The following is a 12,500-nucleotide window of genomic DNA, read 5'->3' on the forward strand; positions in this document are numbered from 1 at the left end:
TGTTTCCAGGTGCCCAGTCTTCCCCCGTCCTTCACACATTATTTCTATTCTGTAACATCATGAACTAAACAGACACGATTACGATACTGCTGTACCTTCAGCAGCAGGAGGTTATGAATGTCTCTTGAAAGCTCTGCTGTAGCATAGGGAAGTAAAATACATAAATAAATAAAACCAAAGGAAAAAAATAATTTGTGCTTTTTTATTTCAAAATTATGTTTTTGTTCTATTGATAAGATTTTACAGGCAGCATATAAAGCTGTTATTTTAATGTTGTTTAATGTAATTTTGTGCCCAACTGTAAGTTAGATAATGCTACCAAACCACTTTGGTATTATCTTACAATACTTTGGACTAGAAAGATAATAGTCACAGAAACACAGTTTTAAAAAAAATGTAAATAATAGTAATTAAATCTATGGGGGTGTTCAAAGTATTGCAAAGTCTTTCCCCAGTGGCAAACCAGTGACTTTGATCTTACCCTGGTTTGAAAAATGAAGCTCATGTTTATAGAGTAAAATTATACCAGGGATAGAGAAAGCTTAAAGTCTTATACAACACTGCATTGTGCATTTAGAACAAACTGTTGTGTTGTATGTATGTTTTTTAACATTTTTTTTTTATCGTCCATAACAATTAAACAGTAAATAGTGCTGAATTTAGAAATACTAAAAGAAATAAAATCAATGTCAGACGTTTCTTTTGAGGACATTGAAAAAGACTTGAAACCCTTGTCCCTGAATTTCTTTTAGTATCTGTTTTAATATGTATTACAGTTCTTGTATGGATGCAACACCCAACAAAGTGAAAGTGTATTGACACAATTTCAATAAGAAATGTTTATAAGCGTTCACCTGCATGCTACTTACTTTTTGTTTGTAAAGAGCTGTAAAATTGTGTAAATTATTTTTCTATTATGTTCAGTATTGTATGCAGATAAAACTGTTCTTTAAAAAAATAAAGAGCGCACTTTTATGGTCTGTACTAAATGTAATTTTTTTCTCAAAACACATTTGAAAATAGTACTGTTCTGCTGATATTCGGCAGTTTTGAAAAAGAAAACAAGATCATGTATACTGTACAGAGTATTTGTTTGTGATTCAATCAGCTATTTGTATCTATCTCTGTTTAGGATAGAAATCACCACTACCAAGATTAATCATTATGAATGGATAAACTGAAAGATAAGTCTTTAACTTGGTACTGTAAAAGTGAAGCGTTCCATTGAATTTTCTTTGAGTTCAGAGCTGATCTGCAGTTCTAGTTGCTTGTCATAGATGTATGTAACATAAATCAGGCAGCAGTGTGGACTAGTGGTTAGGGCTCTGGACTCTTGACCGGAGGGCCATGGGTTTAATCCCTGATGAGGGATACCTCATTAAAGCAAGGTACTTTATCTAGATTACACCAGTAAAAACCCCACTGTGTAAATGGGTAATTGTATGTAAAAATAATGTGATATCTTGTAACAATTGTAAGTCGCCCTAGATAAGGGCATCAGCTAAGAAATTAATAATGAATAATGGCTGCCACTTTGATTAGGTTTTCTTTGGTGTTCTGGCTGAGCTCTAGTGGCAGTGGTGCTTAAAGACGCTTTGGCTGATCCAGCCTACATTACATAATCTATGGCAGGCAACTAGAACAGAAGAGCCATTTCTGAACTCATATAGCTAGACCCTGTTTAGCACTGGTCTTGGACCACTTTACCTCAATTAATATTGGGTGGTCCAAGATTAGCGCTAATCTGGGTCTGTGAAACCAGCCAATAGTCAAAGAACCTTAACAAACTTGTCAAAAAAATAAAAATAACAGCAATAACAACCAGTCATTGCCAAAGGTAAGGGGGCTTAAAAAATAAAATACAAAAAGAAGCCACACTACATGTTTTGGTGTAGACTATTATAGTAAAACTGCTATTACAAAACAAGGAGCAAGGGTGTTTGTAAAATGAATTCAGATATTTCAATTATTACAGAAAACTGTCAATATGATATTCCCATGCAAAAACGCTCCAGAAATATTTCCAATGCCCCTTTACCTTTAAATGTATAGCGTGTAACAGAAATATATAGAAATATATTACTGCTCAGGAAATACCAGCGATAGAATGCAATCTCTATGACAACAGTGCAGAATATGATTACATAAGCACAAGGATACCAGAGGGTGTTTGGGTGAGAGAGCTGTTGTTTTACATTACTACGTTATAATTTGGGAACACGTTATTCAGTGGTTAATTTATTGTTCAGATGCCCTGATTAAAAAAGTAAAGTTTAAGATTAAAAGAAAGAAAATCCGTGGCATTTCTATCCAGATCACCAGGACCACAATTGAGTTTTTAAGCTGTTTTTCTTTTCTTTTTTTAGTCACACTAAAGCTGATTAGTACCTTAAATCAGTGGTCTCCAGCCCTGGTCCTGGGGGGCCGGTGTCCCACCTGGTTTTTGGACCCTAAATTACTTAATTGGACCAATGAAGTGCTTATTAGAAGCTTAATTGGTCCATAAATTAATTTAGTGTACAGTTAGAACAAAAAACCTTAAATGGATTTAATCAGCATTTATACATTTTTTTTGTATCAAGCCTATTAAACCTCAGCAATTATGAAACAAATAAGCATTTGCTCAATAGTTATATAACAGCCACATAAAGCATTTACTTTTCACACAAGCTAATTGCATAATAACTTTCTCCAAATGAAAATAAAGGGAGTTTATAAACTATGCCTTCTTCTTCTTGTTCCAGAGCCCTGATTAATAATAGTTATTTATGAGTATCTTTATTCAGGTCAGGCATTTTAAAAGCAAACTTTTTTTTAACAGTATGTGTCCTAGTTTGAGAGAGCCCTGTTTTGAAACACAGCCAGAAAGTGTTTTTCATTTTTTGTTTATCAGTAGAAGTTATTCAAGTAGCTTTAGCTAACAAATGAGTCCCATAAATCTTACCGGTTTTACAATTCAATATATCTGGTACTACATTAGCTGGAAGAAGGTTCTTGTGTCTTACTCTCAGGAAGTCTACAACACTTGTACTTCTTTGGTTATTTCATCACAGCAGTGTCTTCTGGGTCAAAGCACATTACTACCCAGCCAATAAGGGAAGCAGCTGGTTGGTTAATGACAGGAATGAAGCCATTGATGGACTGGGGCCAATTTTACCTTTCAGGTGACTTGACCAAGGAAGTGAACCACTATTGGAAAGCATGGTTTGCAAAGCGAGATTTCTTTAACTTAGTTTAGGACCAGATATCATGTTTTAAAATAAAATGATTGTAGCTAACAAGATAATTCCATAAACCGCACCGGTTCTCCACTTCTATATAGGTTTCAAATAAGCAGTTTTGAAAGAAACACGTGTTCTAGTAACATAGATTTGTATTTTAAGACATGGTATCTGGTACTAGACTTGGTTAAAGAAATCTGTTTGCAAGCTATACTTTCAGTTAGCGTTGTACTTGCTTTGTCATTTCACCTGGAAGGTGAAATTGTCCCCACTTCTTCAAATCACATCTGGTACACAAGGGTGTAACCATTAACCTCTTGCGCCAGTACTCTGCCTCAAGTGGATGTCAGAGTGTTGGATAGGCGTTAACCTGGCCCCTGCAACACTTTGTTACTGGTTATACTCTTGTGCACTAGATGTACTTGGGGGCAGACATGATTCTGAGAGCTCTATTGAGGCCATGAAGGGTGCTTCAAATGTCTTAGTTTTAAAAAGTCACTAGGATGTGATGACTGGAACAGAAAAGATAACTCTGATGTTTCCCCCCAGACCAAGTTAAGGGGTAAGGCATGGGCTGTCAATACAGCCTGTGTACAATATATAAGGGGAAAGAGGCCAACTTTACCTCAATGTTTTCATTTTTGTCGCCCTAACCCCAAAGCCCAATTACCATGACTAATTGTTTCTGGAGAAAACCAGTATTACCAATAATTAACACCAGTGATTCACAATAGAGCCATCTTCTACACCTACTGGAGTTTGCTGGAAAGAGAGAGTCCTCTCCTACTGTAGATGGAACTTCACTTTGTCTGCTGCACTGAATTGTGGGGCAGGAAGTAGTTCAATATATCTCTTAAAGGGACTGTAGCTAATACATTAATTTGCATGATGCGCAGTGCAAACTGAGAGTTTTCTTTAACCCATTAATATAATACATGAATGTTATAACATGTGCTTCTTTCAAAGCTGTTCATGTGAAATCTAGATAACAAAGGAAAATGCATGAGATGAGGGACTCCAATATCTGCTCTATAGTTCAAAGTTAAGAAAACTAATTAGAAATAAAAAATAAACTAAACAATTATACACAGGGAAGTGATAATGGTACTGGAACATCGGGAAGGAAAAGGCAATTTCAAACATTTCTACACTCTTGTACAAGAATAAAATTATTTTCATCTATCTCTCAGAGTGAAGGGCAACAAATGTTACTACACAATTCACTCAAAGCCTCTCTAAACAATCTCCAGTCCACCTCAGGGAGCTGTGTGGTTCACTGTGTGCACAGTATTCAGTTCAATTAACGACACAGACTCTGTTTTCCCTTGGGGCCCTCACAAAGGTATTAAATGATTAAGGAAAAGCTTTGCATAGTTACAAGATGGTGGGATGGTCCCAAGACTAAGAAGGAGAGCGGGTGCCAAGACTTGAATGTTGTAAAACTCCCAGACAAAAAAAAACAAACCTTCTTCAAAGTACTTCAAAGACTTTATTCGGAATCAAAATAGTACTAAAAGAGACTTAAGGTATCTAGGTAAAAACGAACAGGAATTACAGGTTGGGGTTAAACCGATAGTAATAAGCAGTTTCTGGACTTTGTGGCTGTCACATGTTTGATGGTAATCTTGTTTATAAAACAGGTTTCAGGTGTGTCAGTATTAGCAATGATCAAGGAAATTAAGTAGCATTTTAACCTAAATAATGTAATGCTAGCCTACTAGATGTACCTTTAGGGTACTCCTGACTACCTCACATAGAAATTAAACTATGTATACTGAAACTAGAGAAAGAAAAACATTTGAACTAATTGCTAATACTCAATCTTATTAAAAGATGATCTCAATTAAACAAAAGATGCAGGTCATACAGGAGGGACACCAGCATGTGGTTTTACTTTTCCAGGGAATATCAAGCATGCAGAACTCTGTCACCGTGACTCTGAAACCGAGATGTAATGGAACTCAGACTCCAGAGTGCCAAAGAGAATTGAGATAATCACTAGAGTGGATGTACCTTCCCTGAGCCGGTCTACCCTGATCAAAGTCATGTCATTCAGCCCCCAGAGGGGATTTCTACAGAGCTGTACAGATTCCCCTGAATGCAGAGAGAACACTAAAAGAATCCGATTCGAGAATGTCAGCAGAGACTGAGGTATTGAGAGACTCACTTAGGGCGCCACAACATTTTTCAGTACTTTTTGGATTCAATTTTTGCAGACAAAATTCTTCAGGAGGGATAAGTAATGAGGTGGTAGATTATTATACTGCATCAATAGTTTACTCTGCAAATGTTAATGGTACTTTGTGTTATTTTTCTTTTTTTTTTAATAAATTATATTTGTTGTTTTACTGGCTTTGATATGACGGTGAATATTAAACAAACGATTTCTGACAACTGGAACTTACAAAAACAAACAAGTCACAATTGAGAGTTTAAGGTGCTTTAATATTGCCTGATATGTGTTACACCAACAAAATCTTTAGATATAGCATAAGCATTTCTATATATTTACAGTTTCTCTAAATAGCTAAAGGAATCATTGGCAGCAGAAAAGTACACAGAAGCATAAACCGAAGCTACAGAATTTCCTTTACACTGAAGAACTTTATAAGATTAAGTTTACAGAGAAAAACAGAACACATGTTTACTGCTGATACAAGACAATGAAGCAAGATAATAATGTACACCCAAGTATTGGCACATGAAAGTAAGTGTGGCTTTACAGCAAAAATACACAGAAGCGAACTGGGAGCCCTGTATTTACACAATACATCTATTTGTCTTCGGCGTTATCATTTTTTTCAATCTATCCTTTAGTGCCTCCAGGTTGCTGCCCAAAATAGTTACTTGAGATGAACTTAAATGTTAAAAATTCCACCAATGGCCAGCCACTGGTTTTAAGCTGGTTGAGCGATTTGTGCTTTTTTTCAGTTGATCATATCTGATTGATTCACCCCCCCCCCCCCCCCCGACATTTTCAAAAAACGTTTTCATCAAACATGATAGTTTATCCCATACTGTAGGAAAATGGAGTTAAGCATTAAAGTACATAGAGCTGACAAAATAATTCTAGTACATTTTACCTAATGCGAATGACTCCCATTTCATAAGATGTGTATCTGTATAAAAGATGCACACATTATTGTGAACACACATTTGATTTTTCTATGGATTTGTTTTGGAAACTACTAATGTACTAAATGTATTGATAGCAGCTGCCTGATATATATATATATATATATATATATATATATATATATATATATATATAATTCTCTATGTATCAGGCTACTAAGAGGTCACATGAAGGAACATAGATACATTATTTGCTAGAGATTGGTTATTGAAAAGAACTCCAACTCCCAGAAGCCTCACACTCTAGCTCTCCTTTTCAGAAACCAATCATCACTCTTCCAATGACAGACCTGTTTTCAGATTTGAAGTCAGACGCTCGGACATGGCGGAAAAGCAGCATTGCAATATCTGGAAGGGGTAATCGGTAAATTTAGTTTGTTAGTAGCTTACCAAAAAATATTATTAATTAGCATTAAATCAAATATACACTCTCCATGTGAAATAACCAAGATAATGCAAAGCTACCTAAAGCATGGTCTAGTACTGGATATCAGGTTTTAAAATGAAAACACAGGTTTACTAAAACATGTGTTTCTTTCAAAACTGCACATTTGAGACCAATATAGCGAATGCAAGTGCACAACAGGGCATTTATAATATTATTTTGTTAACTACAATCGTTTTACCCTTCTTTTTCTAAGCTAAATATGCTAATTTCCTTTCCCTAGACTAATCTCCAATCCTGAACACTCACCAACATCTCTCTCTTATGTTGTCTGTTTATTACAGAGCTATTGTATCTTGGTTTAATTGACAGCAAACCTTGTTCTCAGCCATTGTGCTGTTGCTGTAGTTAGTGTGTCTGAAATCCCAGGATACCAGAGCAGCTGGCAAAAGATGCTGACCGAACATTGAGAAAATGTAATACAATTGGAATTAAATAAATAGACAATTTAGCTGTCTATATTTCATATAGGAAGTTTGGCTTGGAATCTCATGCATATAATTATTAGTGGTCAAGTCTAAAAGAAGATTTTTGAGTGAGCGACCAACCTTGTCTCTACGAGTGTAATTGAGCACAATATACATGGTTTATATGTCATTGCTGTTAACCATTGGTTAGCTCTGCAGATACATTAGAATATAAAGTGCCTCATGGTTGGCAACCGCTTTTTGAAAAAAGCTTTGCTGTGCATGAATGCCTTCAAGATTTTTTAATGGCCTAAAAAAGCTTCAATGTAAATCTTGTCTCCAATAAGGGTGTCTCTCAGAAATAAAGGTAAAAACAGACAGCACTGGGTTTACCTCGTATCATCTGTCATCAAATATTTTCCCAGTCAGACTGAAGAGACGTTGTTTTAGCAAAGTTTGCTGTCACACTGGATTTGTAGGATTCGATCCTCAGCTCTCTGCGGTTCATTCGTTTATTCAGTCAGACTGTTAATCTAGTTGTTTTCTTGTGGTTACTGCATTGACCCTTATGGTATACTATGTTTTATTTTACAGTGTGGAATTAGCTCTGAGGGTAGGATCAAATAAAAAGGAAACATGTTTGCACTACAGCACAAAAGCCTGTATTTTGTAAAACCAAACCCAGCCTGGGGATTAGCAAAACCTGCTATATCCAGTTGAATTGTACACTTGCTGGTGTTGTGTGGGTGGACATAAACACATAACTGGAGAGTATGCGGACACACTTGTTAAAGTACTGAAATGCAGTTGTTATAACAGAATGTTTTGGTAAGCAATTCTAGAAGTAACATTTTATACAGCATATTCATTTTAGATGGTTGCTGCAGAAAAAGGATGCATGGAATATACAGAATGCAAATCAAAGGAGAATCCCCAACCATGTCACAGATAGCAGGTTTGTTTACTTAGGTAACAATGATACATTATTTATTCATATATTGGCTGAAATAAGTATAGGTCATACAATTGAGCAACACTGCAAATTCTTCACTGTATCTATATTTCTTATGCTGACAGTTCGTTTTTACATAGAAAATATAATTTTAAACAATGTTATCTCTACCTTCGTGGAGAAACACCATTCATTCTTAAACAAGCTACAGCTTTTTGGCATTAAAAGTAAACAAGTTCATTATTGTGGCAACAAAAGATGGCAAGTGAAGCATTCATTTTAACAAAACATGTGATATATACAGTGGCACCAAAAATGATTCACAGAGTTAACCAATGTTGCAATATCCATAGCTTCATATTACACATTAAAGTTCACTTGTGGAAATAAATAAAGAAATGACCCAATTCTAATACTATTACACCAGGCACTGGCTGTATAAACAGCGAGACACATGATTCAATTAGCACTAGTTTTATTAGCACAAAGGGTCTTTAAACAACCGGTGAATATGTTTTGTTTCAATACTATGCATATTGTATTCAATTATATATTTCAAGTATATTCTTTAATATTAAACACTATTAACACTAAGTACCTAGTAAGAGGTCTCCTAGTTATTAGTTGTGAAGCATAATATATGGAACTGCTGATATTGAATTGAAACTACAGAGGTGCCCAAATGTATTTAGTAGCTCAAAATAAAGCATAATATGAGATGTGGATCTCTATATTCTTATATATAAACAATTCTCAATACTTGTAGTTTTCAATTAGGCTAAGAACTATATTGGAATTTATGACGTTAAATTATAATGCAAACTATTAAGAATATTACTCACTCTTTTCAGTGCAAGCTTTATTGTGTGTATGTGTTTTTAATTATAATTGCATAATTGCAAATGATAAAATTAAGCAAGAAATAAATAACTTATGCAATTGGTTTTGAGCACCATTATACAAGTGGCTTAAACTGTTTAAAATAAACAAAAGTTAACAATTTCATTGTAAAAAAAAAAAAAAAAAAAAAATCAAAACAATGGAAAATGAGGAAACAGTGGCACCTAGTGGCGAACCTAATATATGCAAAGTCTTTCACCCCTATAGGCGCTACTATTGGACTGGCAGTGTGTTTTTGTATAGCTGGTAAGGGATGAAGTTCAACAAGGAATGCTACCCTCAAATCAGAAGGGTTCAAAACCCAGGCATTTAGTACTGCAGCTTAGTGTATTTTTCTTACCTTTTATTAGGGGACTTCACCCCTCTCTGTTTATGCCTTTCCTCACTCATTGATTATTTAGCGACATCAGCTTAGAACCAGCCTGTATTCTCTCTTATACCAAACCAAACTAAATAAAACCAATAATACTATGAAATCCAAGTATTTGACTGGCTAATCTAATTAACAGTCAGCAAGGGGTCTTTCTCTGCCTTTGAAAATCATAATTTAGTTTGTGTCATGTGGTATTCTGCGACATAGTGTCAGCCAATTTAAGTTTCTAATTATTTTTATGAGCTCTCTGTCCATAAAAAAAAAGTAATTTATCCAATTTATTATGAAAACAATATAAAAAAACACAAGCTTATTCTTAACGTTATAATCGTCTGGGGCTACATTTACAGTACATCACATTCTCTGTGAAGAAGACAATATGGCCGTGCTACATGAAACCAAGTACATCCTGGAATTCCAAATGTCCAGAAGCAGAATATATTTTAAAGCGTATGGATTCTTTTTGAGCTAATGCTAATTCTTAGTTTGACTTGCTTTTTTTTTTTTTTTTTAATTTTCTTTGACGTTCAAGTTATTCCCCATAGTAACCATGAAATATATGTTGATTTTGATTTAATGTTTTAACACTGGGGTAAAAACATCAAGGTTCTTGGTCTATAGCCCAGACATATCTCCAGTGGGGAATGAATTGCACAAAATTGAGGTTATAAAAAGTCACAGCTTCAACACCTGCAGGGGTATTAGGATTAACAAGGGTTACAATACTAGACTGTTGTACTCAATTGCTGAATTGCTCTGAAGAAACTGCTCAAGAAAATACACCCAGGGAAATCTTCCCAATTAAAGCAAAGCCTTGTGGGAAAAGTAGACTCAAGTTGATATGGCAGAACTGTGCCACTGAGGTTCATAGCATGCAATAGCAAGTTGGAGAGCAGACATGTATCTAGCTTTGTTACAGATGGGCAGGCAAAAGCTTCAGGCAAAGCTGTGAACTGCAAGCAGACTAAAAGGAGTGCTAACCAGGGGTTAATCCATTTGCTTGTTTTTCAACTCAAATTTGTTAGAGATTTTTCAAAGTAAAGCAGATGAAGTCAAAACCACTGTTTCCTGGTATCTAATAGCTTCCTGTGTGATAGGTCACATGGCCTGAATTGAGACCACTCGCGACAAACTGAGCTATAGCCCAGGAAGTGATTTTGTACCAGGAAGAGGCAGCACTGTTTACTTCTATAGCTTGACAAGAAACTTAAAACATAAGAAAAGTCAAGAATGAGAGGCAACCATCAACGCTCTTCTGATTTCTAGTAGCTCATTGATCTCAGAACTGTTCTAGTCAGTTCTAAAAGAAAATAAAAACAGAAGAATATAAAGTTGTCTTTGACTTCTGTTCTTCTGTTCTTGTCTTTGAAATATCTGTATTTTCCAAATTCTAGTTTAAAATACAAGCAAAAGCTGAAGTCTTTTAAGAGAAGAAAAGGGACAGCAGTGATAATATTGATTTGTAAGCCTTGGTTATGGAGCATCTCTGGCTGTCATCAATTACTGCTGCTTGTTTTATGGCAGATTTTCTTTTTTAACACAGTTTGTTTAGTTGTTCCAGAAGTCATTTCACTGCCCACTGGTCTTAGGAGAACTCAACCTGGAGAACAAAAAATTGCTACCAATTGAATTCCACGATTTCTATTTAAAATATTCTGCTGGATGATCTTCATCTTTGGTTTTTTAACAACCCCAATGCATTTACATACCTCTTCGTTAAGAGATGCATGACCACAGGCACCTGAATGCATTGCAGTGTGAGTTAAAACCTGTTGTGAGGGTGTGTGTATCAAGTTAAACTTTATAAACATCCAACATTAAAAAAAGACTATCTGAAATACATTACATTTTACAGTAATACAATATTATGAGGGTAGAATAGGCAAATAACTTGTCTGAAGGAATGTAAGCAGCAGGATCTTCTGCCTCTTGTGGTGATCATCCAAAGAATCTGCATCCTACTTCAATAGAGAACCATGTTGATTCAATGCTCCAAAAGTTGCCTTGAACTTCATGAAGACTTAAAGTTTATTTAACAACCATATGCCAACATCTGGAAGAAAACACGCGATCCACCTGTGTCTATTTATAAATAGTCTTAATTCTAAAACATTCACAGACTGTATTGGCCGATAAACTAACTATTGCGCCCCTCTGCTCCAAAAACATTTTTTTTTTTACTGTCTTACGAAAAGATAAGGAATGCATAAATGTAGATGTGCTGTACAAAACATGCGTTGCATACTCTGATTTTGTTGCAAGTATGATTCTTCATTGAGTGCAGCCTCGGACGACTTGGGAGCCCAAGATGTGAAGGAAGAAACGAAACTGCCTTCTTGCATGCATTGCTTGGTATGGAGGTATGGTCTTGGATCCAAGTGTGGTTCTGTTCCTAGAACTGGATGGATAAAAACGATGGTGCTGGAGGCAATTGTAGAGACGGCCATTCGCACCCCAGCTCAGATCCTCATGTGCAGCTGATTGGAGGAAGGCAGGGATGGGCGGGGCTCGATGCCATGAGATTTCATAAACGACAGTAACTGTTCGGGAATCTCTGCTAACACATCCTTTGCAAGCCTGGCCATGCTTAATACTTGATTTCCAGAGCGGTCAATGTAATCCCGGAATGGCACAAACTAGGAGGGAATTAAAACACACACTTATTTTAATAGCTTTTAAAAAAAATCAAAACTAATATAATGTAACCCATACAATATATATTTTAGAAGTTTTTATTAAGAAACTAAAAGTCATACATTTCAGCAATGGGGACACTGGAACATCTGAGACACACTAATAAAAGGGATTTACAGTATTCATTTTAAAATCTTGATTTGCATGCAGTATTGTTTGCTATGCTAGTCTCACATTCTAGGTTATAGATCTGTGGGGATTGTGCTGTAGCACCAGAGACTTTTCAAAATGAAGACAATCAATTACAAATTGAAAGTTCAACTGCACACTGCAATGGTAGATAATGAAGGCAGGGAAATTAAATGTTAATTTAATACATCTTTAATGGGAATTAAGGTTTTCCAGAGCACCCATTACCCATTAAAATACATTT

At 35.5% G+C, this 12,500-nt stretch overlaps 1 protein-coding gene across 1 annotated transcript in view; it reads right to left on the reverse strand.

Annotated features, from left to right (window-relative positions):
- Positions 1-6,458: 6,458 nt before the first annotated feature.
- Positions 6,459-12,500, reverse strand: part of LOC117411965 (copine-9-like) — a 112,206-nt gene continuing 106,164 nt past the window's right edge. Inside the window, exon 21 of the mRNA XM_034019857.3 lies at positions 6,459-12,069. Coding sequence (XP_033875748.1) covers positions 11,893-12,069 — 177 coding nt within the window. The 3' untranslated portion in view covers positions 6,459-11,892. The remainder of the gene's footprint in view (positions 12,070-12,500) is intronic.

This window comes from Acipenser ruthenus, chromosome 16 (assembly GCF_902713425.1).
Source record: "Acipenser ruthenus chromosome 16, fAciRut3.2 maternal haplotype, whole genome shotgun sequence".
In the NCBI taxonomy this organism is placed as follows: Eukaryota; Metazoa; Chordata; class Actinopteri; order Acipenseriformes; family Acipenseridae; genus Acipenser; species Acipenser ruthenus.